The sequence below is a fragment of the Anabrus simplex genome, chromosome 8 (genome assembly GCF_040414725.1).
Source record: "Anabrus simplex isolate iqAnaSimp1 chromosome 8, ASM4041472v1, whole genome shotgun sequence".
NCBI classification, from domain to species: domain Eukaryota; kingdom Metazoa; phylum Arthropoda; class Insecta; order Orthoptera; family Tettigoniidae; genus Anabrus; species Anabrus simplex.
In genome coordinates, this window is record NC_090272.1 from 140665360 (window position 1) to 140693330 (window position 27971).

General features: G+C 39.3%; 1 protein-coding gene across 1 annotated transcript in view; it reads left to right on the forward strand.

The window, feature by feature from the left end:
* bchs (WD repeat and FYVE domain containing 3 bchs) overlaps positions 1-27971 on the forward strand; it is a 478767-nt gene that overhangs the window by 327373 nt on the left and 123423 nt on the right. The window contains exons 37-41 of the mRNA XM_067152491.2: positions 3031-3311; positions 11931-12051; positions 12143-12320; positions 12403-12569; positions 20198-20436. Of these exons, the coding sequence (XP_067008592.2) occupies positions 3031-3311; positions 11931-12051; positions 12143-12320; positions 12403-12569; positions 20198-20436 (986 nt within the window). The remainder of the gene's footprint in view (positions 1-3030; positions 3312-11930; positions 12052-12142; positions 12321-12402; positions 12570-20197; positions 20437-27971) is intronic.

A 27971-nucleotide genomic window follows, 5' to 3' on the forward strand; every position in this document is an offset into this window, starting at 1 on the left:
GTGAGCTCTAAGACATGGCTTCTCCCGGCAAACATGTGCTTGACGAAAGTGATATTTTCGATATTTTATTATATATTATAAGTTTATGCGCAAATGAACATATTATTGAGATATGAATTTGAAAGAACTTCTTGCCTTTCGTTATGATTGGAGTTCGTTTTACGGCCTAGCTCATGTTCCCGCGTATTTCATATTTGCGTGAATACGTAAGATTGTCTACATATTCGTAAAGTTGTCTGTTTAGAAGACTGTATTTTCTCTTTCCCAGAAGTCTTTTGTGATAAATGGAACAATATTTTTACATTTGAGTTACTTTTAACAAAATTTATCAATTAAAATAAAATTTCGTAAGAGCACCCATTTTCATTATTCTAATTATTATTATTTTTATTATTATTGAAAAATTATTATATTTATATCGTATTTATTATCGTTGTTGTTTTGTAATTGCAATGCACATTTTATATTAGCGAAATAGGGTAAATATTACTGTATTTCAGAAAAATGTACTTGCTTCGTTATCCGTCAGACCTTTCCTCCATTCGCAAAACATGGTATAATATATAAACAATTTTAAAATCTCAAGTGGTAGTTGACATGATACAAAGAGCGCTTTAGAAAATTAGATGCTCAAATAAGCACAAAGAAAAAAGAATCATGTCAATATCTCCTACAGGTACAGAGATACAATATTTTAAAGATCCTTAAAAATGCCCAGTCCAGAATGTTTGTTAGGGATATTAAGGCCCAGACTGAAATGCGTTAAGAAACAAACAAATATCCAGGAAAGCTAAGTTGACCATTTATAGGACTGTCATTAGACCAGTGGTTACATATGGAGTTGAGACCTGGGTATTAAATAAAACAGAAGAATATAGGTTAATGACATGGGAAAGAAAGGTATTGAGGAAGATTTTTGGGCCAGTTAAAACTGAACTGGGATGGTGTATTAGATCTAATAACGAGCTTAGAGACCTGTACCAAGAGCAGGATATAGTATCTTTGATGAAGACTGCTAGAGTGCATTGAATGGAGACTACAGGAGAACCTAAGAAAGTGCTGGAGGGGCATCCAGGTGGAAGACGATGTAGAGGTAGACCAAGAAAGCGATGGATAGAAGAGGTGGAGGCTGATCTATGTACCATGGGAGTCCGGAGATGGAGGACCAAGGCAATCGACAGAGAGCTTTGGAAGAAGATTGTTGCAGAGACCAAGGTTCTACAAGGACCGTAGCGTCAAGGAGTAAGTAAGTAAGTAAGTAAGTAAGTAAGTAAGTAAGTAAGTAAGTGCTAAGTTGGGCTTATCAGTTGGTAAATAGCACACCCACCAAGACGCATGGCTAGTGCATACCGTGGAGGCCACTGCGTAGGCTACTTGGAGCCACCGGCAGTTCCAATGCACTATGAGGAACTTTGTCTCATTACCAAAAATTGATGCCTGCCTGGCCATCAGATGGTATAGATGTTGATTCCCATAGGGAACCTGAAATATTTGTCCCAATTGAGTAAATGTATAATACCAATATAAATGGCCAGGCAAGCATCAATTTTTGGTAATGAGACAAAGTCTCTCATAGTGCATTGGCACTGCCGGTGGCTCCAAGTAGTCTACGCAGTGGCCTCCATGATATGCACAAGCCATGCGTCTTGGTGGGTGTGCTGTTTACCAACTGATGAGCCCAACTTAGCACACTGGGGTGAAACGCTGGCAACCAGGAATGAGTTAGCTGGAAAATTTACAGTATCCAATAATGGACCAACTACTATATTGATATTATAAATTTACTCATTCGGGACAAATATTTCAGGTTCTCTAAGGGAATCAACATCTATATCACCAGTTACAACAGTTGTGGGCTAGCTTGCCTCAGGAGAGGATGCAACAGCTTTATGACATCCATCCTAACTGACTCATTGCTTGCATCCAGACCAGAGGAGGTGCAATGTCATACAAATAAGTGGGCTTGTACTGCCTAGTTCTATGTAAATTTGACTCTATTTTGTAATTACCAAAATAACATCACATACCCTCTCAACATTGAAATTTAATTTTGTTTCCTCCTCCCGTTTTGGATGCTCCAATTTTTTTGTCAGGTAGTGTAAACTCTTAACTTCTTGAATGTGATGCTAGGGACACTGGACCCAGAGTGTCAGCCAGTTCCCTTCTGGGAGTCACGTGCTGACATTAGGCAAAAGCACTTCAAGGAGAGAACCAAATATATGACCTAGCTCACCACATCATATCTACCACTCCTGTTAACATTTGGCCAGTTCAGGTCTTCATGGTCCACATTGATACATAAACCATATTCAACACTAATATCCTCCAACTTGCACATTAGATCGAATTGTTCTTGGCTGGATGCAATAAGAGCAATGTCATAGACAAAGCAGAGGTTTGAAATCTTAATTCCACCAACGGACACTCCTCCATCCCTGTTATCTAAGACACCTCACATGATGTATTCACTATAAACATTAAAATACTGACCACAGGACACATCCTTAGCAGACTCCCTTCCTAATATAGCATTTGCACAAGGTAGTTCATTGTCTCTCTTCAGAACTGAGTGGCAAGAGTCATATAAACTTTTCTACAGGTGGATAAGTTGGGGCAGCATACTCATCTCCCCCAGGATTTTCTAGTTTCCCCATTGAAGATTCATAATCGACAAAGCTATCTAAAGTTGAAAATCTGTTCTCAAATACCACTGCCTTTCACAAAGTCAGCCTTTTCCAGATGAGATGAGGACTATCAGACGGACATTGTTGCAGTCTCTCTTACAGCCTTTCTTATAGATGGGTTTGACAAGGGAAGTCTGTCAGTCCTCCAACCATTGTCCAGAGGTCCATACCAGCTGACAACACCATGATGTCAACACCATGAGGGCCAATCTCTTTTATATACTCAGCAGTGCCTGGACACTTCCATGGGCTTAACTTGTTTATTGCATAGTATGCAGTATTTATTGGACAGTTATGTTGTCACCCATGCAGCTTGGCATTTAAAATAAACTTTTGTGTATTTCAGAAAATACAGAAAGTCACTGGTGGTCTAACTCGCCTTGCAAGCCGTACGAAGGTCAAGAAGGAGGAAACCATTCGCATCCGTTACTCTCAACTTCCTATGAGTGATATTGCTACATGGACCATAAGCCATGTGGCTCTTGTGAGAGAATTGGTAGAAGTACGTGCCAAGCAGCACCAGCAGACACAGCAGCACATGCAACGCTATGTCTTTGAAGAGTGGCTGCAGACTGAAACCGAGCTCACTCGTGAACGTGGTCTTTGGGGCCCTACCATTTGTTCCAAGTAAGTATTTGATCAGTAAAGATCACATTATTACTATTACCACTGTCCCTACTGCAGCAAAAGTATTAGATTTCCATTAAGGATTATAACATGCATGACTGTTACTTTATAAGGAAATTATTCAATATTGAAATATGATCAGTTGACATGTCATAAATAAAGGGCTTTGTTATTGTCCCAAATCATTTGGATTAAAATTTTGATCTTTATACAATGGTCACTTTGTCATTGCAACGATGTTATAAAGAAGCTGCAAAGTAAACCCAGTATATATATTTGAAGATCACTCGAACGTGGTTCTCAGTGGTAGCATGAAATTGGGCCTGGGTGCTGGAGCTAATGTCAAGGGACAATTGAGAAAATAAGTAAATAGAAGTCATTGTTTTATTGTGTACACAATTCATGTATATCTGCTAGTCCTGTTGTAAAATTCAGAACACTTTTAACCCATAAATACAGTGCTCACATTTTATAAGATAAATTCTTCTTCATCATCTTCTTCTTCTTCTTATTCTTCTTCGTCTTCGTCTTCTTCTTCTTCTTTTCTAGCCTATTTCAATCCACTGATGGATATAGGCCTCTTCCATATGCTTCCATCGTCTTCAGTCTTGAGCCACCTGGAACCAGCGTGTTCCAGCCAACAGCTTTATGTCATCGAGCCATCTCTTCTGGGGTCTTCCAATACCTCTCTTGTGTTCCCATGGTCTCTAGTGAACAATCCTAGAGGTCCATCTGTTGTAGTCTTGTCAAGCTACATGTCCTACCCATTCCCATTTTAGTCTTGCTACACTCTCTAGGATGTCTGTTACATTAGTTCTTCTCCTGATGTCCTCTGAACGGATCTTATCCCTAAGGCTGATCCCTAGCACCTGTCGCTCCACAACTCGTGTTCGCTGAAGCTTGCGAACACTTTCCTTTGTCAGAATCATTGTTTCCAGACCGTAAGTAGTAACTGGCAGCACGCACGTATTATAAACCTTGGTCTTCAGGTTAATTGGAACATACTTGTTGGTCAGGATGAAACTTAGTTTTCGGAATGCTATCCAACTCATTCCTTTTCTGCGAGGAATTTCTGCACGTTGGTTGTCTTTTCCAAGTATTATCTTGTGTCCAAGATAGATGTACTCATCGACAGCTTCTATATATTGGTTTCCCATTTTAAGTGGTTGACTGTCTGGGCTTAGTATTTTCATTTTATTAATGTTTATTTCCAAACCAATCTTAGCAGAGGCAGTTTTTAATTCTTGGATCATGCTTTCTAGCTCCTCTAGATTTTCACTTATGAGCACAATGTCATCGGCAAAACACAGGTGGTTCAAATATAACCCGTTGATTTTTATTCCTTTATTATCCCAATGAAGGGTTTTGAATACATCTTCCAAGGCGAGGGTAAACAGCTTTGGAGAGATTGTGTCACGTTGTTGAACTCCTTTGCCTACTGGGATTTTATTGGTGATGAGGTCTTCGTCCACTCTGACTATCATTGTTGCTTGATCATAAATGTTTTCCAGTAACTTTATATACCTTGAATTTATCATGGCATTTTGAAGTGCCTTTATGATTGCCCAAATCTCCACTGAGTCAAAAGCTTTTTAATAATAATAATGGCCAGATGAATCTTATGTTGTACTAAGTGGTTTTCTCAAGAAGAAGATGAATAGTCTGGATGTGTTCAACAGTTGAGAAACCTTTACAATATCCCGCTTGCTCAGCAGGTTGATAAAAATCCAGTTCTCTTGTGAGGCGGTTGGTTACAGTTTTAGTCAGGAGCTTGAAAAGGTGTGATAGCTAACTCACGGTACGATAGTTCTCTAAATTTTCCTATCACCTTTCTTGAAGAGAAGTATCACTTCAGCATTTTTCCAATTTTCTGGTATTCTTCCTGAGTTAATACACTTGTTGAGGAGTATTCTCACGGCTTCTAGCAGATCTCTTCCACCTAATTTCAGCATTTCATTCGTTATTTTATCCTCCCCAGGGGATTTTTTATTCCTTAGTTGTCTAAGTGCATTTTCAATCTCATTAGTGGTTTCTCCTGGTGTTACTTCATGTGTATAATTCTGGGCTACTTGTTCATCACTGGGTGGTTTACTAATGGTTGATGTATACAACTTGTAGTAGAAATCTCTAATAACTTCAGTAATGTTTTGCCTATCTGTGACTATTTCTCCATTTTGGTTCTTAAGTTTTGTAATTTTTGGCCTTCCTGTAGACATGTTGTTCTTTAAAATCTTCATGTTTTTATTTTCTCCAATTGTCTGCATGATCATCTTCTTGTTTCATTTTGGCCACCTAAGGACCACTTCAATTCAACTTTTTCCCTTGAGCTTTAATGTTGGTCCAGTATTCCTTAATTTGTATACAGTGTTGCTCCTTTCACTCTTCCGTCCATGCCTTTCCAGTTTTCATCTTCGTCTTTGGTTGGAAACTCTGATGTTTTTGGAGTTTTTTCTTAAGTGGGACACACTCCTGGATATCTTCGAATGAGATCCCAATCTCCTGCAGATCTTTCTGTACCTCACTGAACCATGCCCCCTTTGCCTTTTTCTCTTGGAGGAAAGTGAAAATGCAGTTGGTTAACCGTGTTGATTTCATTCGGGCCATGTGTCCATAAAAAGTAATCCTCCTTTTCCGCATCACGTTGGTTATTTTCTCCACATGCAAGTACAACTCCTGGTTGTGCCGTCTCCTAAACTCGCCGTTGTCTTTGACTGGACCTAAGATTTCCTCAATCTTTCTTTCCTTGGCCTCCAATTTCTCCATCATGCCTTTTTTGTTCATGGTGAGATATTCCGCTGCATATAGAGCCTCTGTCCGGATGACATTGCAATAGTGTTTGATTAGATATAGATCTTTTGTTATAGACATTTTTAGTCAGATGGTAGCCATTTTATTCATGCGTGAAGCAACGGCTTCTTTTTCGGACATGTTAGGTTCTATCCATTCACCAAGATACTTAAATTTTTCAACTCTCTTGACTTTTTCGTGTGTCCCTTCTAGCTCACTTGGTGCCAGTTTGATGTTTGTAATGAATTTCGTTTTCTCAAAGGAGATTTGGAGGCCCGCCTGTGCAGCTTGTGTTTGAAGCTGGTTGATCTGCTTCGTGGCCACATCCAAGGAATCACTGAAAACCACGAAATTGTCTGCAAATGCTAGACAGTCAATTGAAAGGTTCTTGTTCTTGTGGCCTAGTCTGACTTCGCTCTTGACTCCTTCATAACTCATTTCTCTGCGCCATTCACGGATCACTTTCTCAAGAACGTAGTTGAACAACAGAAGTGAGAGACCATCTCCCTGCCTAACTCCTGTCTGTATTTCAAAGGCATCTGAAGTCTCTCCTCTGAACTTCACTTTTGAGATGGTGAGAGTCTGTTGGACGATCACTGTTATTTTACCGTCCAAGCCAAATTCCTTTAAGATTTGAATTAGGGTAGTTCTGTCAATTGAATCATAGGCCTTCTTAAAGTCGATGCACGTTACTATGAAAAACTTGCTCCTTAGTTTAAGATATGAAAGGTCTGCACGATCATGTTATTAAATTTCCTTAGATCTTTTCTTATTTCCTTGTGAATGGTCTTGTTAAGATTTTTGTAATCTGCTGTATCCCTGTCCATTGTCTTCCTGTCCTTAATGAGCTGTATTGTATTAAGTGAAAGTTGGCTCCTCTTATTAGTTTTCTTCAATGGGATCTAACTAGGTGTTAGTAACTTATAAGGAAAGATCTTCATTGGAATAATCACATAAACAGGATTGTAAATCAATTTTACAGATGTCTTCATCAGAGTATATAGGAGTGTTAATAAGGATGTAAAGGAGAGGGCACATAAGTCTCCTGTAAGACCACCATTAGAGTATGGTTCCAGCATATGGGACCCTGACCAGAATTACTTGATTTGAGAACTGGAAAAAAATCCAAAGAAAGGCAGCCTGATGTTCTGGGTGATGTTCAACAAAAGAGTAGCATTATCAAAATATTGCAAAGCTTGGGCTGGGAAGACTTGGAGGAAAGGAGACAAGCTGCTCGATGCATTCATCTGGTGTGGAAATGGGAAATCAAGGAAAACCAACTTTAGGGCTGCCGATAGTGGAATTTGAACTCACTATCTCCTGAATGCAAGCTGATAGCTACATGACCCAAACAGCACACCCACTTACTCAGTCCCTACTTTTAAAAACATCACTCAAACTTATTTGTATACTAATATAATTCTATAGCAAGGTTTTCCTTGATTTCCCATTTTCACACCAGATGAATGTTGGGGCTGTATCTTATTGAGGCTGCAGTTGCTTCCTTCCCACTAACTCTATCCTATCCCATTATCACCTTAAAACCTGTCTGTGTCGGTGCGACGTAAAGCAGATTGTAAAACAAAAATCTTTAAAAAATACGAGAGATCACAATATGAAGATAGCCTCTGTGGCTCAGGCGGCAGCGCGCTGACCTCCCACCGCTATGTTCCGTGGTTCAAATCCTGGTCACTAAATGTGAGATTTGTGCTGGATAAAGCGGAGATGGGACAGGTTTTTCTCTGGGTACTCCGATTTTCCCTGTCATATTTCATTCCAGTAACACTCTCTAACATCATTTCATTTCATCTGTCAGTCATTAATCATTGCCCCAGAGAGTGCGACAGGCTTCGGCAGCCGAGACTATTGCTATCCTCGCCGCTAGATGGGGGCTTCATTCATTCCATTCTTGACCTGGTTGAATGACTGGAAACAGGCTGTGGATCTTCATTTTCATACAATATGGAGATCAAGTTGGAATTCAAGAAGACAAATTGGGGCAGATATTAATTTATAGAAATAGGAGCTAGGAATTGGAATAATTTACCAAGGGAGGTGTTCGATAAATTTCCAAATTCTTTGAAATTGTTTGAGAAAAGATGAGGAAAACAACTAATGTTATTGGCTTTATGTCCCACTAACTATTTTTACAGTTTTCGGAGACGCCGAGGTGCCAGAATTTAGACCCACAGGAGTTCTTTTACATGCCATTAAATCTATCTGCATGAGGCTGACGTAGTTGAACATCTGGCTAAGTTGGGGTCAGAAGGCCAGCACCTTAACCGTCTGAACCACTCATCCCGGCAGGTAAACAGCTGATAGGGAATCTATCACTTGGGTGACTGCCCTAATTGCAGTGGTTGGTTGGTTGGTTGGTTGGTTGGTTGGTTGGTTGGTTGGTTGGTTGGTTGGTTGGTTGGTTGGTTGGTTGGTTGGTTGGTTGGTTGGTTGGTTGGTTGGTTGGTTGGTTGGTTGGTTGGTTGGTTGGTTGGTTGGTTGGTTGGTTGGTTGGTTGGTTGGTTGGTTGGTTGGTTGGTTGGTTGGTTGGTTGGTTGGTTGGTTGGTTGGTTGGTTGGTTGGTTGGTTGGTTGGTTGGTTGGTTGGTTGGTTGGTTGGTTGGTTGGTTGGTTGGTTGGTTGGTTGGTTGGTTGGTTGGTTGGTTGGTTGGTTGGTTGGTTGGTTGGTTGGTTGGTTGGTTGGTTGGTTGGTTGGTTGGTTGGTTGGTTGGTTGGTTGGTTGGTTGGTTGGTTGGTTGGTTGGTTGGTTGGTTGGTTGGTTGGTTGGTTGGTTGGTTGGTTGGTTGGTTGGTTGGTTGGTTGGTTGGTTGGTTGGTTGGTTGGTTGGTTGGTTGGTTGGTTGGTTGGTTGGTTGGTTGGTTGGTTGGTTGGTTGGTTGGTTGGTTGGTTGGTTGGTTGGTTGGTTGGTTGGTTGGTTGGTTGGTTGGTTGGTTGGTTGGTTGGTTGGTTGGTTGGTTGGTTGGTTGGTTGGTTGGTTGGTTGGTTGGTTGGTTGGTTGGTTGGTTGGTTGGTTGGTTGGTTGGTTGGTTGGTTGGTTGGTTGGTTGGTTGGTTGGTTGGTTGGTTGGTTGGTTGGTTGGTTGGTTGGTTGGTTGGTTGGTTGGTTGGTTGGTTGGTTGGTTGGTTGGTTGGTTGGTTGGTTGGTTGGTTGGTTGGTTGGTTGGTTGGTTGGTTGGTTGGTTGGTTGGTTGGTTGGTTGGTTGGTTGGTTGGTTGGTTGGTTGGTTGGTTGGTTGGTTGGTTGGTTGGTTGGTTGGTTGGTTGGTTGGTTGGTTGGTTGGTTGGTTGGTTGGTTGGTTGGTTGGTTGGTTGGTTGGTTGGTTGGTTGGTTGGTTGGTTGGTTGGTTGGTTGGTTGGTTGGTTGGTTGGTTGGTTGGTTGGTTGGTTGGTTGGTTGGTTGGTTGGTTGGTTGGTTGGTTGGTTGGTTGGTTGGTTGGTTGGTTGGTTGGTTGGTTGGTTGGTTGGTTGGTTGGTTGGTTGGTTGGTTGGTTGGTTGGTTGGTTGGTTGGTTGGTTGGTTGGTTGGTTGGTTGGTTGGTTGGTTGGTTGGTTGGTTGGTTGGTTGGTTGGTTGGTTGGTTGGTTGGTTGGTTGGTTGGTTGGTTGGTTGGTTGGTTGGTTGGTTGGTTGGTTGGTTGGTTGGTTGGTTGGTTGGTTGGTTGGTTGGTTGGTTGGTTGGTTGGTTGGTTGGTTGGTTGGTTGGTTGGTTGGTTGGTTGGTTGGTTGGTTGGTTGGTTGGTTGGTTGGTTGGTTGGTTGGTTGGTTGGTTGGTTGGTTGGTTGGTTGGTTGGTTGGTTGGTTGGTTGGTTGGTTGGTTGGTTGGTTGGTTGGTTGGTTGGTTGGTTGGTTGGTTGGTTGGTTGGTTGGTTGGTTGGTTGGTTGGTTGGTTGGTTGGTTGGTTGGTTGGTTGGTTGGTTGGTTGGTTGGTTGGTTGGTTGGTTGGTTGGTTGGTTGGTTGGTTGGTTGGTTGGTTGGTTGGTTGGTTGGTTGGTTGGTTGGTTGGTTGGTTGGTTGGTTGGTTGGTTGGTTGGTTGGTTGGTTGGTTGGTTGGTTGGTTGGTTGGTTGGTTCTAATTTTCACATCGTACTCATTGCACCTATTTTCAAGTTCCAGGTTGAGTGGCTCAGATGGTTAAACCGCTGGCCTTCTAACCCCAACTTGGCAGGTTCAATCCTGGCTCAGTCCAGTGGTGTTTGAAGGTGTTCAAATACATCAGCCTCATGTTGGGAGATTTACTGGCACGTAACCGAACTCCTGTGAGACTAAATTCCAGAACATGAACATCTCTGAAAACCATAAAGTAGTTAGTGGGACGTAAAACCAATAACATTATTATTATAAATTCCATGTTTCAGCACAGTCTGCCATTGACATCAGGTCGTCGGCATAGACCAAACTATTTACATTTCCACCTAACTGAATCCCTCCCTGCTACTTTATACCTTCAGCAGATGATCCATGTAAACTATGAACAACAAAGTTGAAAGATTACAGCCTTATGTAACCCTTGTAAGTACCTTGAAACATAAAATTTCAGACACAGAATTGGGTAGTGTGGAAGAGGAATGCTCCAGCTTTAAACGGGTATAGATGCCATGCAGGAATGAAGGTTAATGGAACAGTGGGAGAAAAGAAGAAAGCATGGCAAGACTGGAACACATACAGGAAAGAAGAAAGCGAAAGGAAATATCAGAAAAGTAAAACGAGATGTAAAATGGTGAAAGCTGAGCAGTTGTTAGGGCCTCGTACAAGAGATGAAAGAGTACGTTAATGCAGGTAAAAGGTTGATGTATGGACTTAAAAGAGTAAGAGAAAAGAAAGAGTATACCCTAAGGTGGTAAAAGAGGAGCGTGGAGAGTTACGAACATAGCCCGAAAAGATACAGAAAAGCTGGAAAAAGTATTTTGACAAACCATTAAATATGGAAAATTTTGCAGGAAAGACACTGGAAGTACGGGGTGAGGACTTGGAAGAAGAGTGTAACATTACAGTGTCAGATGTGAAACTAGCAGTCAGAAGAATTAAAACTGGAAAAGCAGCTTGGATAGATAGATAGATAGATAGATAGATAGATAGCATGGATATGATGAAGGTAGCTGAACCTGTTTGATTGCAGTGGCTGTATAGATTGGTAAAATGTCTATGGATACAGAACTGTGTGCCAGAAGAATGGGGAAAGGGTTAACGACACCAGTAGACATGATGATAATAATAATCTTTTGGGCTCTTGCTGTGTCAAGGAAACAAAGTATATTCTTTATGTTTTCCAGAGAACTTTGCTCACGTCTTTGGAAGAAAATCTTGACTGTTGACGAGAAAGACTTATCCAATAATTAGGGTTTGAATTTAAGACCTAGGTCTAGGATTACACAGGATGCTGTGGAAATACAAAAAAATCCAATACTTTCACCAGGGACACTGACTATCAATAAGTAATACATGGTTGCCAGCCATTAAGGATTTACATAGGTAGTTCTCTTCCCTGTCCTTTTACTATTGTTATTTCGTTTCAGTGTTTTCCAAATTCGTACGTTCCTCATCACCAGATGGTTCATTCCAAACAGGGCTATCTCAACAACTGTCTCATATTGACTCCATGTTCATATGAACTTTTTTTAAAATCATAATGACCAGTACTGTCACATCCTAGAATATTGCCTTTTCCTTCCAGGTCACCCTGTATAAAATCCAGCAAAATATATTCAGCCATTTCTGTGTTACAATAGAACAGACAGACAGATCAGCTTGGCTATGTTGATTTTTATTTTAAGTATAGATTGTTAGAGATAATTTGTATGTTTATTTTTCTTTCTTATTAGATTGGACAAATGGATGCTTGATATGACAGAAGGACCCTGTCGTATGAGGAAGAAGATGATGAAGAATGATTTATTCTACATTCATTATCCATATCGACCAGAGCTTGATGTAGGCGACAATGTAAGCTAACATTTTTTTTTTTCAATTCTCCATTCTTTATCCTATTTCCATTTCACTTTTATTAGTAAAACAATGCCTTCCCTCATTTCAGAGAGCATTGAAGTACAAAGTAGCCAGTAGTTGGGATAGCAAGGAATTCTACCAGAAGTATCGGCCCCAGAGCCTTTTTGAAAGGGAGCGTGATTTAATCATTGAAGCTGCTCTGCCTAGTGAAGAACTCTCTTCCGACTTGAGCATACCTGAGAATGCAGATGACTTGCGAGAGATAGGTGAGATAATATTGTTAATGTGTTGTTTAAGCTGGTGTCTATTTATATGGAGAGTTGTGCATAACATTTAATTTCCTTTCAGGTTTCCATGGAGTACAATATGCCATTGAAAGGCCAACTGTTCATCGTTCTATCTCGGAGCCTGAAGATGCCACCGATGATGATGCGACTGATAGTACATGCCCTGAAGAGCCAGATACCGCACCAGACAATCAAACAATTCTGAGACTTCTTGAAGAACAAGAGAAGGTAGGAACTGAATCATGCAGTTACTCTGTTATTGTATAGATATGTTGTTCTTGCTTGTGATTAAACCATTTTTGTGTATTTGGTTCCTAAATAAGGATGTAATTCTTTGTTGCTTGCTACTGTTACAAATTCATGTAAGAAAATAATAATAATAATAATAATAATAATAATAATAATAATGGCGTATCACCTCCAAAGAGGCCTGCTGTTGGTCTTTTGAGTTGACACCGTATAGGTGACCTGTGTGTCTGTCAAAATGGTTCCCTACCTATGATGAAATCGGAATTAACCAATGAAGGTTAAAATCCCCGACCTGGCTGGGAATCGAATCTGGGACCCCCTGAACCAAAGGCCAGCACATTAACCATTTAGCCATGGAACTAGACAGAACATTATAATGAAATTATTTGTTCTAAAGCTGTTCCTGGACAGTTTTGCACAAATTACAGTATTTTGAGGTGTACGCCATTGAAGATTGGCTTATGTTGTAATGATTACTTATCATTAGGGACCTGAAAAAATTGCATTTGTGATAAATGCGAATTTTTGAATCTTTTACTGAATCCAAGCCTACGGTAATTCTAATGTGGAATAAAATCATTTTTGCGCATAAATAGAAGTGCAACAAACTGTGAATTGTGACCCAATATGCAATTTTGGTGCAAATTCTGAAAAAATATGCTATTTTACTGGCGAAAACAATATACTTCAGCAAAAATCGTCAGAAATGCTCAAAATATGATGCATAAATCTTTCGACCGTTCCGATCGATAGAGAAAAGTAGCTGATCGATTGCTGCTTGCTGACTTTAATCGATATTTACAATGGGAATAGCAAGGGGAATAAGATCTATATCAATTATTATCGAAATGTAAATCGAGTGTTACGGAAATAACGAGATAGACGCAGCGTTGTTTTCCTGTTGTTCAAAATTGAAACTAGTGAAAAGTAGAAAGTCGAGCGATCGTTTAGGTTATGGGGCGCACGACAAAAACTGTGCATGAAAGGGCTCAGTAATATGCAAAGGATGGTTTATATGCTACAGATGCAGCAACAATGTTTTGCAAGTATTGTAATTGCCGAGTTGGGTGGCGGAAAAAAAGATAGCATTGTGAAACATGTTAAATCTGAAAAACACTGGGTAAGCGACGTGATAACAAAAGTTCAATCCCTGCTGCTAGTACGTCTCAAAGAAAGCAATCTTCTGTGCTTACACAGTTAGATAGTTGTAAACGACAAAAAATTTCCAGAGATAACTTCTCGAAATGCACAGTTGAAGTATTTGCCAAGGCAAATATACCTCTGGAACTGGATTACTGAGTTTTCAAATGAAGAGCTCCCATGTGTGAGAACTCGACGTGAAGTATATTTACCGGGTAAGTTTCGATTTCATTGATCTGGTATGGTTTAGGTATTATGACATCGAAACCACGTGCAAAATTGAAGGATACCGAATTTGAGTGAGATTCCCATATCGAACTATCTTACCCCTACCCAATTGATCCAGTAATTTTAAATTATTTTGTTATAATTTGAGGTCTTTCTTCCTTTCAAGAAGTTGCATCTGACCACCGGAAAAGAACAGCAGAGGCTCTAGTGGGGAAGAACATCAACATACTCTGTGATGAAACTACAGATCATATTTGAAGTCCCAGTAGGATTGAAAAGAGAGCTGCGCGTTGTTTCTGTGAACTATCTTGATGCAGGAAATGCTACAAACTGCTCTTGTGCTGTTTTAGAAGCTCTGCGCAGTTATAGTGTACCATATGATGCAGTTAAAGTGTTTGTTAGTGACAGTGCCCCGTTCATGACCCAGTGTTATGAAACATTAAGTGTGGTCATAGGGGATCATTTAATGCATGTACAGTGCTGGGCACATAAAGTCAGCTTGGTTGGCAATAGTTGGTCGCAGTGATGACAGATTTAAATCATGTGGTTGCAATGATCAAGTCTGTATTTTTGAACACAAGAAAGCGAAAATATAATTATTTACAATTCTTAACATCAAAGTATGATGCTTCAAAAGAAGCAAAGCTTTTTCCTGCACCTGTCATAACCCGATGGAATAGCTGGTTTCAGGTTGTCTTCTATTTGAGTGCTTACTTTACTGATGATATATTTTTCAAGATGTCTGACATGAAAGACATCAACAACTGTGGGATTAAGTACCTGACTGATCTGAGTGACCGAGAAGTGAATAGGTTTCACTCCTACATGGTTTTTGTCACAGATCATGCAGCTGGATTGGTTACCCTCCTTACTGAACTTGAAGGGTCTCTGTATCCTACCTCTTATCTCCTTTACCCCAAAGTGCATAACCTTGACGCCAGTTTTACCTTCATTTGTGAGGGGAATTTTTCTGCAGCAACTAGTGATGCTTTGATTAAGCTCACTCCTCTACAGCAGGCTGCATGTAGACACACATTTGTCAAAGCTGCTCATTCTTCACAGTGCAAGCTAGCCACATTGAAAGCTAAAGACCCTAACCATAAGCATTTTGTGTCAATTTCTCAAGCTTTGTACCCAAAAAGTATAATTTTGAATAACACTGATAAATTAGATGAGCTTGAGAAATTGTTTGGAGTAACAGATCTCTCACGAAACGATATCTGGTCTGGTTACTGTTCTCTGAAACATGCAATTCAAACCCAGATGAAAGAAAGTAAAAAGTGTGATGTCATGCTTGCATTAACTGCAGTTCAGACAGAGTTCAGCATATTTGCTAAATACTGTCTTGAGTTGTTGTGGACCTCAAAGAACAATGTAGATAGCGAGCGCGTGTTATCTCATTACAACACAGTGGTTACAGACAGACGGTGCAATTTGGAAAAAAGCAATGTCGAAGTACTGACAATGCTTTCGTTTGAACAATGAATCTGTATTGTGTGTGAACCAAGAACAATAATTGCACTTCATAAACTTGGAATCATTTAAATTAATAATACCATGTAATTATTTTAACTTTGTAAATAGATGCTAATTTTTCAGGTCCCTACTTATCATGAATACTGAGATTATAAATATAGGAAAGGAACAAACAAGTGTCAAAAGCCATATATAGTCATCTTTCTGTTGCTCTCTCTTCCCACGTTGATCTGCCAGTATGTTTGTCCTTTTATGTATTCCTTTTCTTGTTCCTATCTCTCCATATATGTCCACATATGCGTATACTAATTTCAAAGCCTTGTGTCAAATCAAATATCTTGAATAATTTTAGAATCTGTTGAACTAATTAAATGGCTGCATAGATGAATGCATTCTTGAATTAACACCTCATGTTTCTAGAGTTGCAGCTGTTTTATTATTCAGGAATGAAACACGTATTGTCTCTCTGTATGTTTCCCTGATTTTTCCAACCCATCAAGCATGCGGTCAAGCATTACCAGGTATATCCCTACTCGAAATTCCTCCCTCAGGTGAAGTCTCGTCTCACTGTGAGAGTTCATAGCTTCATCAACCATTAATCTCCTTCTACTTTGTCACTTCTTGCTGAAATCATATTGAGTGATTTTAGATTTTTCAATGCCAGGTTTTCAGAATGGTCATACATATCATGAGTTTGTTACATATGTATTCAGGGAATCATAGAGTTCAACTGCTAAACCTTAGTCAGTATTAACTGCCTGTAACTTGTTGCTTTCAGCTTCACATCTTCCTAAAACTACTACACACAGTTACCAAAATGGCTGTTTCCAATCTTTCCAATCTGTTTAACAGACCTGTACCTTCACTCCTGGAAAATGATTTCTTATTAGTACTTTCTTCAGTATTACTTACCATACCCCATGGCACAACAGCCCCGAAGGTCCATGGCCTACCAAGTAACAGCTGCTCAGCCTAAAGGCCTGGAGATTACGAGGTGCACCACAGGGCCTAGCTCAATATTACTTAGTGTTTGTAATATTTAATCCTAGTCTTTATTTATTCTGTAACACGCATCCCTTCTGACTTGCCACCTAGTTTTTTTATATCCACTTCTCCAAAAACATTTCTCAGAACAATTAGATGCTTTTGTAACATTCCCAGTTGTGTGTTGAGACAGTATAAAACAAATTCAATCCATGGAGTAGCTCAAAGAAGTTGCATGACTCTTTGCAAGATTCAGCTGCATGCTGTTCAAGAAAATTCATAGAATGCATAAGAACACATATTTTTAATCCAAGCCTGCAAGCCACTGAATGCTCTTGCCATATTAACAGCATTATCATAACATTGCCCTCTACAATTCATTAGTCTAGTCCAATATTCTCAATTGTTTGGAGTTTACTTTGCTGATTCAGTTGATTTATGTCCAGGATTGGATATAAACCCTAGAAAATGTTCCACAGGTTGACCATTTTCAAAAACATCCCTTACTATGAATGAAACTTCATTTACATAAGAACTGTCTTGAATAGGTATTTTGAGGCTTTCGCTTCATTAACTGTTGTTTTCAATATTTAATCAGACGTTGATGTAATAATTTGCACACAGGTAGTAGGGGACAGGTAGGATGCATGAACGTTTTCCTGGATTTTTTTGTTACAGTGTGATGTACCAACCCCATATAATTTAGTTTTAATTTTTCCTTTTCTTTTATTGGATCCGCCTTGTCAATACCTAAATGTACAATCACAAATTATTGTCTACATCATTTCAAGAGTACATGTTTCGAGAACCTTCAATTCTCTTCACCAGCTCACAAATTCTAAATCCTCTTAAAATATGTAGACCTTTAAAAAATTTGTTGTCGGCGGCCGATACTCATATCCGAGTTTTTGTTTCTCGCCTGCTGTTCCGTAATCCTTAGCCCACATGATGAAATGGCGCTGATGGCTTATCATACCAATTCTTGCATAAAACGTGCAACCACACATGTTGCACTCGATGGAAGGTGGGGGACGTGGCAATGTTTGACGTAGCTTCTTTCTCCGGCGGGTTTCCTCTTCCTGTCTAAGACGTTCCTGCTCAAACTGTGCAACTGCAGCTGAGATGGTAGCACGCCAACTGGGGCGGTCCAACGCGAGAGTATGCCAAGGTTTTTTTTTTGTTTTTTTTGTTTTACAAGTTGCTCTACGTTGCTCCGACACAGATAGGTCTTATTACATGTTATAAATCTCATTTTTGGTCCATATTGAAAATTTACAGTTCAACAACAATAAAGGTGTTTTAATTTAATCCACCTATTCAATACTTTTATTTTCACTTATAGTGGTTACATAAATAGACTCACAGTTAAATGGGACATGTTTCGCCCTCAATTAAGGGCATCTTCAGCCTAAACAACTAATATTAAAAGTGGAAGCTAAAAGTTTAGCCAGTTATTAAAATTCAGGACATAAAAATGTGAAAAATGATACAATATATAAAGATGCTAATGGAAACACTGTCAATGATTAAACTATAATCTTGTTGGAGACTAAAACATCTTCCATTAAAATTCCAATTAAAACAGTTCATTTAAAATGTTAGTGGAAAACCAAAGTGGTAATAATATAAAGCCAACAACATGAGGGCGTGAACACAAGTATAAACATGATTGTCATAAATACAATATGTCCAAGGCCGCTGATGAAATTCGTCAGCATGAAGTGAAACAGAAGCATCAGTTGAAAAATTGTAAGTGGCCCTTGGCACCAGTAGGTAATACTATTGGCTGAAACCAGGAAATGTCAGTAGATACTGGAATAATGTTTTCTGTAAGAGAAGGAAAAGATGAAATAAGAAGTTGAACGTAAGAAGAGAATTCAGATTACATAAATTGAAACAGATGAGGACTTACATGTTAGTTGAAAGTTGTTATTTGTTATCTACTGTTGTGTTGGTTGCTGCCCTTCTGTTGGCTCTGAGTCTGGTTTTGTAACTGTGCTGCAGAGGCGGCAGTGAACTCGGAGAGGAAGGAATAGGGGAGTGTGGAAGGGAGGAGAGGATGGGTGGAGTCAATTGTGATGAGGCTGACAAAGGGGCGGAGTAAACCGTATTGCTGGACGTAGGCTTAATATCTGTAGGTATGGGAGGAGTATTAGAGTATGAAGAATTAAATATATTAGGTATCCTAAATTTATTCGAACTAACTGACTTTAATCATTTCGGCATTAATTCATGTAACATACTTTTACTGTCCGTGGTTTCATTAAGATTCTGTTGCTTATTGTACGTCTGATCTAAATAGATATATAAACTTTCTAATTCGTTCAACATTCTCCCTTTTTCTATGTTTCTAATTATCGCTAGGTCTTTCTCTATGGATTCAAATCTGTGACCAGTCTCCCTCATATGCAAACTCATTGCTGAGTATTTCCTATATATTTCCGCGTTGACATGTTCCATGTATCTTGTCATAAAACTTCTCCCAGTCTGTCCAACATATGAAAAATTACACTGAGTACATTTGAGTCTGTATACTCCTGATCCCAAATAACGATTTTTATCATAATTAACTTTTTTATGATTAAAGAATATGGACTGGTTAGTATTAGTAGTTCTAAAAGCTATATTAAAATTGTTTCTTGAATACGTTAGTAATCTGGTGTATAGCTGGATTATTAAAAGTGAATGTAGCATACTCAGTTTTTTTGTTTTTTCTGGTATCTGATTTATGGATAACTTGTTCTTAATTTTATTGATTAATTTGTTGATCATTTCTATTTTGAAACCATTTTGTTTAGCGAGGTACCTAATATAATTTAATTCTTTCTTCAAATTTTTGGGAGATAGAGGGATTCTAAGTGCTCTTTAAATCATACTGTGAAAAGATGCTTGTTTATGTGAACTCTGGGTGTAAAGAAAAATTGTTTATAGTTGTAGATGATTGTATCGGTTTTCTAAATATTTGGAAATCAAAAGTGTTAACCTTACGCGTAACTGTTACATCTAGAAAATTCAATGAGTTATCGACTTCGTCCTCTTTCGTGAATTTCTTCCACTCCTTTGGGATCTCTTTTGTTGCCCAAATATGAGCAAAATGTCCTTCCAACTGTTTAATAACATGTTTGCCTACATACTTAAATAAATCTGCCATGTTAGTCTTTCCCAGGAGGCTTATTGTCTTTTTAGCTCTTCAGTTATTATATTCTTGATTTCTTCTTTGTCAGGATTATTATTATTATTATTATTATTATTATTATTATTACTATTATTATTATTATTATTATTATTATTATTATTATTATTAAATACAGTAGTTATCCTTCTTGGACGTGGGTTCGAACCCCCGTCAGGAAGTAGTAAAATGTAAGAAACGAGATTTCTACTTCCGGAGGTGCATATGGCCCTGAGGTTCACTCAGCCTACACCAGAAATGGGTACCAGGTTAATTCCTGGGGGCAAAGGTGGCCGAGCGTAGAACTGACCACTCTAGCCCATCACGTGCCGAGGTTAACAATGGTGTAAGCCTTTACCTTCCACTCCTCCAAGGGCCTTCATGGACTGTACGGAGGTGACTTTGCCTTTTACTTATCCTTCTTACTAGTGACTTTGTACCTATGGGTCATTGTATAGCTCTGTAATGGAATTTTTGTAGAAGGCATAATTCCTTCAGTTTTACAATTCCAGTAAAACCTGTTAATTAGGAAATAAAGAACACTGGACTAATCCAAATATTTCAAAATATTGTGTGTTGACTGTAAATTGATTTTTGTGTTTTGTAGATCAGCCATATGTTCCGTTGTGCCCGTATTCAAGGACTGGATACAACTGAAGGACTGTTATTGTTTGGAAAGGAACATTTCTATGTTGTTGATGGCTTCACTTTGCTCAAATCTCGAGAAATTCGAGACATTGAAACTCTTCCTGAAAATGCTCACGACCCAATTCTACCCAGTCCGGGTAGCCCTCGCCGCTCTCGTGCCATGAGACAGTGTTCAAAATTTGCATATGAGGATATCAGGTAAAACAATTACCATACAAGAATTTAACAACTTTTTCTTCCTAGATTGGTTCCAGAAATGGAATACTTGTAAGGTTTGTTTGATATAAGGCATGGGAATAATATACAAATGTAGCTATTTATATGTTGCTCTGTGCTGTTTTTCTGCCAAAAATGCTGGTATATTCTTGAAAAGGAAATCCTATTTCCTTTTGTATTTCCTTATAGCAATAAACTATCATAAATGATGATGATCATAAGTTTTTCCTTGCCAGCTCCAGCTAGGTTGGGATGCAATTGGCACTTTTCCATCTTCCATCGGCTGTGTTACAATCCATGTTCATTCTTATTATGCTGTTCTTGATCAAGTCCAACCACCTTTGTCTGGATCACCCTCTTGTCTCCTCCCTTCAAACTCACTATGGTATCCTTGCCCTCTTCCATCTTCTTAACATGTCCAAACCAAATTATTTCAAACCCTCTACAGTTAATGCTATCTCTGTTTTTAAAACTTAAAACTTCCATCCTGAAATCCGGCTGTTTTTTACTTAAGCGCTGGCACGAAAGATATATTGAATGCCAGGAACTAACATACTTTGATATAAATGAATTTAAAATCTTCCAGTGTAATTACCCTAAATTATTCACATATCACAATGAAAATTCATGACTTACCGGTATCACAGATTCATAGTTTCTCTTTCCTTGCATTATTCCCGCACAATTTCAGGGTCCACACATTTGCAATGTTGTTATCATTTCTGAGGTTCAAATGTGGTTTCAGATGTGGCATCAGCTTTTCTCATCTCTTCCATAACCCTGCTAACCAGCACTTCCTAGGTCTTCCACTAAGTCCACAGGGTCCAATCACAATGCCATGTTAGCAGTTGAATTCATGGTGCTCCAGACATTGTGCCCATACCATCTCAGGTGTGCCTCCCGCATCTTCTGTACGATCAGAGCCATGCCTAGTTGCAGACACAGTCTTATTTGACACATGATCCCATTGGGTCAACCCAAGGCTCCAATAAAGTATCTGCTCTCCATCGCATGAAATGCCTGTTCGTGCCTTGATATTGCCGGTCAGCAATCGGTTCCATAGTTCCAAAAGGACGAATGGCAGTCTTGTATATTGTTGTCTTGAGCCTTTCAGGCATCCGCCAATCACAAAAGACTCCAGTGACTTCTTGCCATTTCATCCAGTTTGCATTTACTCTGCTATGGACATGGGAAGGATATCATGATCATAGCTAATGACTGAACCAAGGCACAAACTTTGTGGTCTTTGTTAGTTATTCATCACCAATCCTGAGTGTTCCCTTAGTCTGTGGTCAACTATCCTTGTGTCCAACTTGTTGGCTGAAAGGTCAGTGTACTGGCCTTCGGTTCAGAGGGTCCCGGGTTCGATTCCTGGCTGGGTCAGGGATTTTAACCTTAATTGGCTAATTCCAATGGCTTGGGGGCTGGGTGTGTGTGGCGTATTCAACATTAGAAATCATCCTAGGTAGGGCACTCATCTTCACAGACATGCAGGTCGCCTAATAGGCCGTCTACTAGAAAAAGACCTGCACCAGGCCTCTCTGGAGGCCATACACCATTAATTAATTAACTATCCTTGTACTCTGTCTTCTGAGTATTGAGTCTCATTCCATTGGTCTCAAGATCGGTCTTCCACTGTTTTACCTGCTGCTGCAATATCATGCATTTTTCTGATGCTAGAAGAATATCATCAGCATAGAGAAGAGACCATGGGTGGAGCATTTGAAGGTCTGTGGTTATTATGTCAGTGCAGAGAAAAAATAGTAGTGGCAAAAGGGCTGAGCCTTTGTGGACTCCTGCGCTGATTGCGAAGGGTGCCAAAACTCCTAACTGGACAACGAACAGCACTGTGACATTACGATACAAAAGTTTTGTTCATTCAGTGTTGGCTTCAGGGACTCCATGCAAGCATAGTGCATGCCAGATGAGATAGGGGTGTACCCTGATAAATTCCTTTTCGAAGGCCACATGAACTGTCTTGTTCTTCCCACAACGTTGTTCCAGGAGTAAGCAAGCTGTGTGGGTAATACCTGTTGTACCTCTCCCTCTAACAAACCTACTTGGTGTGGCATGATGGAAACAATATCTTTACTGTATGGCATAGCAGAGCAGGACGATAATTTGAGGATTCCTTTCCTTTGCCCTTCCAGATCGACACTGTTACACTGCTCAGCCATACTGTGGGAACCTCAGTTTACTCCACATCTCGATTGAAGAGTTTTGTGAGAATGGAGTTGCCACGATTACAAAGAATTTTCCATACCTTGACCAGGATATCATCAGGCCCAGTTGCTTAATTTTTCAGATGGCATTTTACACTTCTGTTGAATCAATGCTCTATATAATTGGGTGTGGAAATAATCCACTAGAGGTTTTTGAAAAGTACTTTAGAATTGCACTCAGATATTGATGTTTTTGTCAAGGCTTGAGACAGTATTACGGATTTAAAACTCCCTTCCCAAGGAACGATTTTGTTCTGGCTAATTAGCTGTGGAAAACTGTGTCACGACTTTATTCTCAACTTAGCTTTTCTCCTATTGTATGTCATCATGTTTCTCATGCAATTAATTTATTCCCTGGGACTTGGTCTCGATACCTACTCTTATTCTGCTGTGTGCTGCCATCTGCTGTGGTGTGGTCGAAACGTGACCTCGCTTCCGACCAATCAGGGAGCTCCTCGCCATCTTGTTGAACTGCTCTCTTCCAGCGGGAGTAATCGGCCATTATGAAATGAGAAGAAGCTTGACCATGGTGGAGGAAGGACATGTTATTTACTCACTCTGGCTTCTGGCCTTAGCGCACATTATGGATCCGACATAATATTTTAGTGCGATGGCATTCTGCCAGCCTTGAAGGATTTATTTATTTAATTTTGAAGACCGTCCTCCTTTCCTGCAATAAAATATGTAATTTTTGGAGATGATATCATTACGCGAGTATGGAGCAACTGACGCTTTGATGTTACTACAAGCCTGGTGCTGCAACTGTAAGTTTCTTCTTCATTTAAATTGAACCTTTTCTTCGAAGACCGGGATGATATTTTGGAAAACGTGCGCTCTTCTAGAACTTTGGTGTGTTTAACACTTTTGAAATCTCCTTAATCCTAACAGTTGGTTCAAAATTATTAAGGCTGTAACTGTTCATGTTTTTGGGTTTCCTATGTAGAAATATATATATATATATATTGATGTGCATATCCTAGTGATCTAGATATGTGTGGTATGAAGGCGGATTATATTTCATCTATTTGGGGAATTATGAAAAATTATTATTATTATTATTATTAATGTGGACTTTTGAGAGATAAGCTGTATCCCCTCTATTTGTACCTTAATGGAACTTCTCCTGTTGGAATGGTTTAAAGACCATGTGAGTTTTCTCCAGGGTATCAGAATTTAAATTTGGCTCTCTTTAAATTTTATTCCGACCTTCCCTTCTATTTTATCTTATAATATGTAATTGTCACTTCGGATTTTTTTGGGGGGGTTCTCTATTTTACGACCATTGTTATGCTCATTTGTTTGTGATTGGTTGTTGCTAATGCTTGATGGCGTATGTTGGTTACCATGGCTACTCTGTAGTTATGGTGGTGATTGTTTTTTGGGGGGGAATTCTCACGTTATCGTAAATACTCTATTTGCCTTTGGTATGTTTCTGTGTCTGTGTGACTTTAACATTTTATCCTCCTTTTAAAAGTCTTTACCTTTTTTTGGTTTGTGTTTGTTTCGCCTGTCCTTGCGTCTGTTTTTTCGTTGGTGTTCATGTCACTCGACACCCAATAAGCCTGATTCCCTTGGGAAGGCTCCATGATCATACTATCCTGACGAAAATAATTAGTTAAATGAAAGTAAGAGTAAATGAAGAGAAATCGTGTACTTTGAAGGTCAACCTTTGAATTGCACCCCAAAGGCACTACTCACTTAATGTAGTTATCATGTAGTCATGTACCTTTTTCTATTTAACTTAGCTTGGTCGACCGCATTTATTCATGAGTTTTCTCAGTTGTTAATTTCCTTATGTTTTTGTTTTTTTTACTTTTCAAAGGACGGTTTTATTATTTATTCTATGAAGTTGTTCTACTTTGGGTATCAAGATTAAATTATTTTACCTTCTTAAAAGAATATTTGTTGTTCATTCTTTCACTCTTTTGGGGGTCTGTTGTCCAGTACAGTGCTTTATTTTATCCACGGTTTGTTGGGACACTTCTCCACCTGTTAAGGTAAGTTTTCCTTTCTTTCTTGTTGTTTGTGTGGAGTGTATAGTGTCTGATCGGGCTTCCACTAATTTCTTATGAACTGAAGCAGTAGTGTAACTGTTAGTTCATAATTTGGGCTGGTCGTTATGGTTGTAGTTGTGGTGTTTAACTATGTAACGGTACAGGCTGATATCTTGCATTGATCACCATCAGGTGTATCCTATCTTCATACATTGATCAGTGTGCTGATTTTGCTACAGTGAATGCTTGCATTGCTGCCAACTTCAGGGACTTATATCATTGATGGTTTGGTTAACCATAGTACTTCAAGGGATCCTGTGTGGATATTGGTGGCTAAGTTGTTCTATGCAGATGCCACTGATTGACTGAAGTCAATTTCTATTTCTTTTAGAGCATCTACGAACTGTTGGTTGTTTCTGTGGTGAATAACATTCAGTCATGTATCTAGGAAACTGCCACCACTTGATCCTTTACACTACTGCTCTTTGTACCCTTCTCTGGTGAATAACGTTCAGTCACATATCTAGGACAAGCAGACAATGCTGAGGGGCAATGCAATGGAATAGCCTTCATATTTATCACTAACTTCAGGTCTCTCCGGTGGATCACCCACTAGTTGATTGAGTTGTATGTCGTCCACTGTTGTACGTGATCAGCTAGGATGGTATCTTTATAAAGGAAATATTTGGTATTGCAAGATCATGCATTTTGGTGCATCAAGGATGCGGCATCCATCTCCATTGCATGTGCCAAATCCTTGGCTACCCTTTTGCTGTTCATACCCATCTCTTTCTTGTCCAACATAGCCATAGAAGTTGCCTCCAGTTGTGTTTTGTTCCTCTTGCCCGAATGATTCCAGGTGGGTGTTAAGGCTACCACAGAAGTTATTGTTCTCATTATCAAGGCAATTTGTCTGCAGAGCTGAACATGAGATAACTTGATATTTCATCATCATCATCATAATCATCATGATTGGTTTTTCCAGTCATGGCTATGATTCAGTCATGATATCTTGGGGTAAATTCATTGAGTTGGTTTCCTGTTGCCTTCCTCAACGCCATTTTAGGCCATTCATCAGCTGCCTTTAACATAGGAAACTGTTGTTGTTGTTGTTGTTGTTGTTGCCCCTCTGAAGTACAGATGCTACGGCTGATATCTGCTTCCAACTTGAATTCAGATACCTTGTACTCAACCTGAGCAATGGGTTGCCTCTTCCGACACCATACTGAAGCCCTTCTTCTCCATTGTAGGTACCAGTGAGGTCTTCACTCATAACCCTGAGATTGGGACCCTTACCAGACACTACACACTGGGTCAGTGTGCTCTGGGACTCACATGGTCAGGGTTGCCATTCCCTGAGTAGGAAGATTCATAATAGTTCCTATTTTTTCTAAATTTATTACAATTCTTGCCTTGAATTCTAGTAGGAAACTGTGACAGACAAGTTCCACCATAGTACTGTTTACAAACTCTTGTCCAGGCAAATATTTCATCTTCTCGAAGACAATGATTTATACTGAATTATCTTGTAATTAAATTACTTCTGTATTACAAGAGACAGATTCCAAATTCAAAATTAAATGTTACATCACCTCATGAGAGATTTTTATTTGTGAAAAGAATTTTGTGTGAAGAATACCAAACACAAGTTACCAAACTAGACCCCCAGCAACAGTCCACAAGTAGGAGATACTTCAACTTTTGTCCTCTATCACAAACAAACAAAACCAGAGAACAACACATGAATATAACCCAGTTAAGTGCATGATTGCTATAGAGTGCTGTCACAACAGCCTTATGTTTAGTGTGAATCTAGTCTCTTCAAAGTGACCAACGGCAAACCTTAGCCCACTTGATATTTTGGATGATTATACAATGCCAAGGAGTCTTAGCTAGCAGCTTCTTGGGTCCCCCATTCATGGTATAGTATAATATAACTGTGTAATAATTTCTGACTTTATATCATGTCATTACAGTTACTTTTTGAATTTATGCTTTTTGTCTTGTACTTCACTCTATCTTGTGGCTTAAATTTCAACGTACACATGTTTATTTTTTTCATACTGCCTTATTGTCCGACTCGTTGGCTGAATGGTCAGCGTACTGGCCTTCGGTTCAGAGGGTCCCGGGTTCGATTCCCGGCCGGGTCGGGGATTTTAACCTTAATTGGTTAATTCCAATGGCCCGGGGGCTGGGTGTTTGTGCTGTTCTCAACATCCCTGCAACTCACACACCACACATAATGCTATCCTCCACCACAATAACACGCAGTTACCTACAAATGGCAGATGCCGCCCACCCTCATCAGAGGGTCTGCCTTACAAGGGCTGCACTCGGCTAGAAATAGCCACATGAAATTTAAAAAAAAAATACTGCCTTATTAATTTATCTAAATACAAACATGATTAAGGTACCTGGCAATGAAGATTCATTATAAGATAGCTAATACAATTCATTAGTTTAAAGTTGATTCAGAGTCCACGTAAACCTTCATGAATGCATTGAAATGAGTGAAAGGTTCATAAGATATTAAATCAAAACAGTTTCATCATAATAAAATTACTCAGCATAAGCTCATTCAACAAAATCAAACCAATAGTGCCTTGAAATCCACAAAATGACCCACACGATAGTAACATACCACCATAATTAGCCAACCCAAGCCAACAACCAAAACAAAAAATTTCAGAAAACAATAGACACGCCCCCATGAAGAATATACACCCATGCAAGACACAAGGGAAGAATATTCACAGCCCCCGCATAACAGAAAACAAAAGAGGGGCCGGGCTGAGTGGCTCAGATGGTTGAGGCGCTGGTCTTCTGCCCCAACTTGGCAGGTTCGATCCTGGCTCAGCCTGGTGATATTTGAAGGTTCTCAAATACGTCAGCCTTGTGTCGGTAGATTTACTGGCACATAAAGGAACTCCTGCCGGACTAAATTCCAGCACCTCGGCTACTCCAAAAACCGTAAAAGCAGTTAGTGGGACGTAAAGCCAATATCATTAAAATTATTAAGAAAAGAGGGCAAGGTAAGAACTGGAAATGCAGAAATAATAATAAATTATCAGGTCCATACGTGAGCTTCACACGAACTGAGCCCTACTTATCCTTCATAGAAAAATTTAATTCAAGTGTTGACATGAAGAGAAAATATTTAATGTAAAATAATGAGTAGGTTAATTTTGAGATAAAATCAAAATAATATTAATACAAATATAGAGCACATAGCTCCAAATAAGAATTTAACAGGAGTAAAAGGTCATTTTAAAGATTAATGTGGCTCAGAATGGAATTCAAA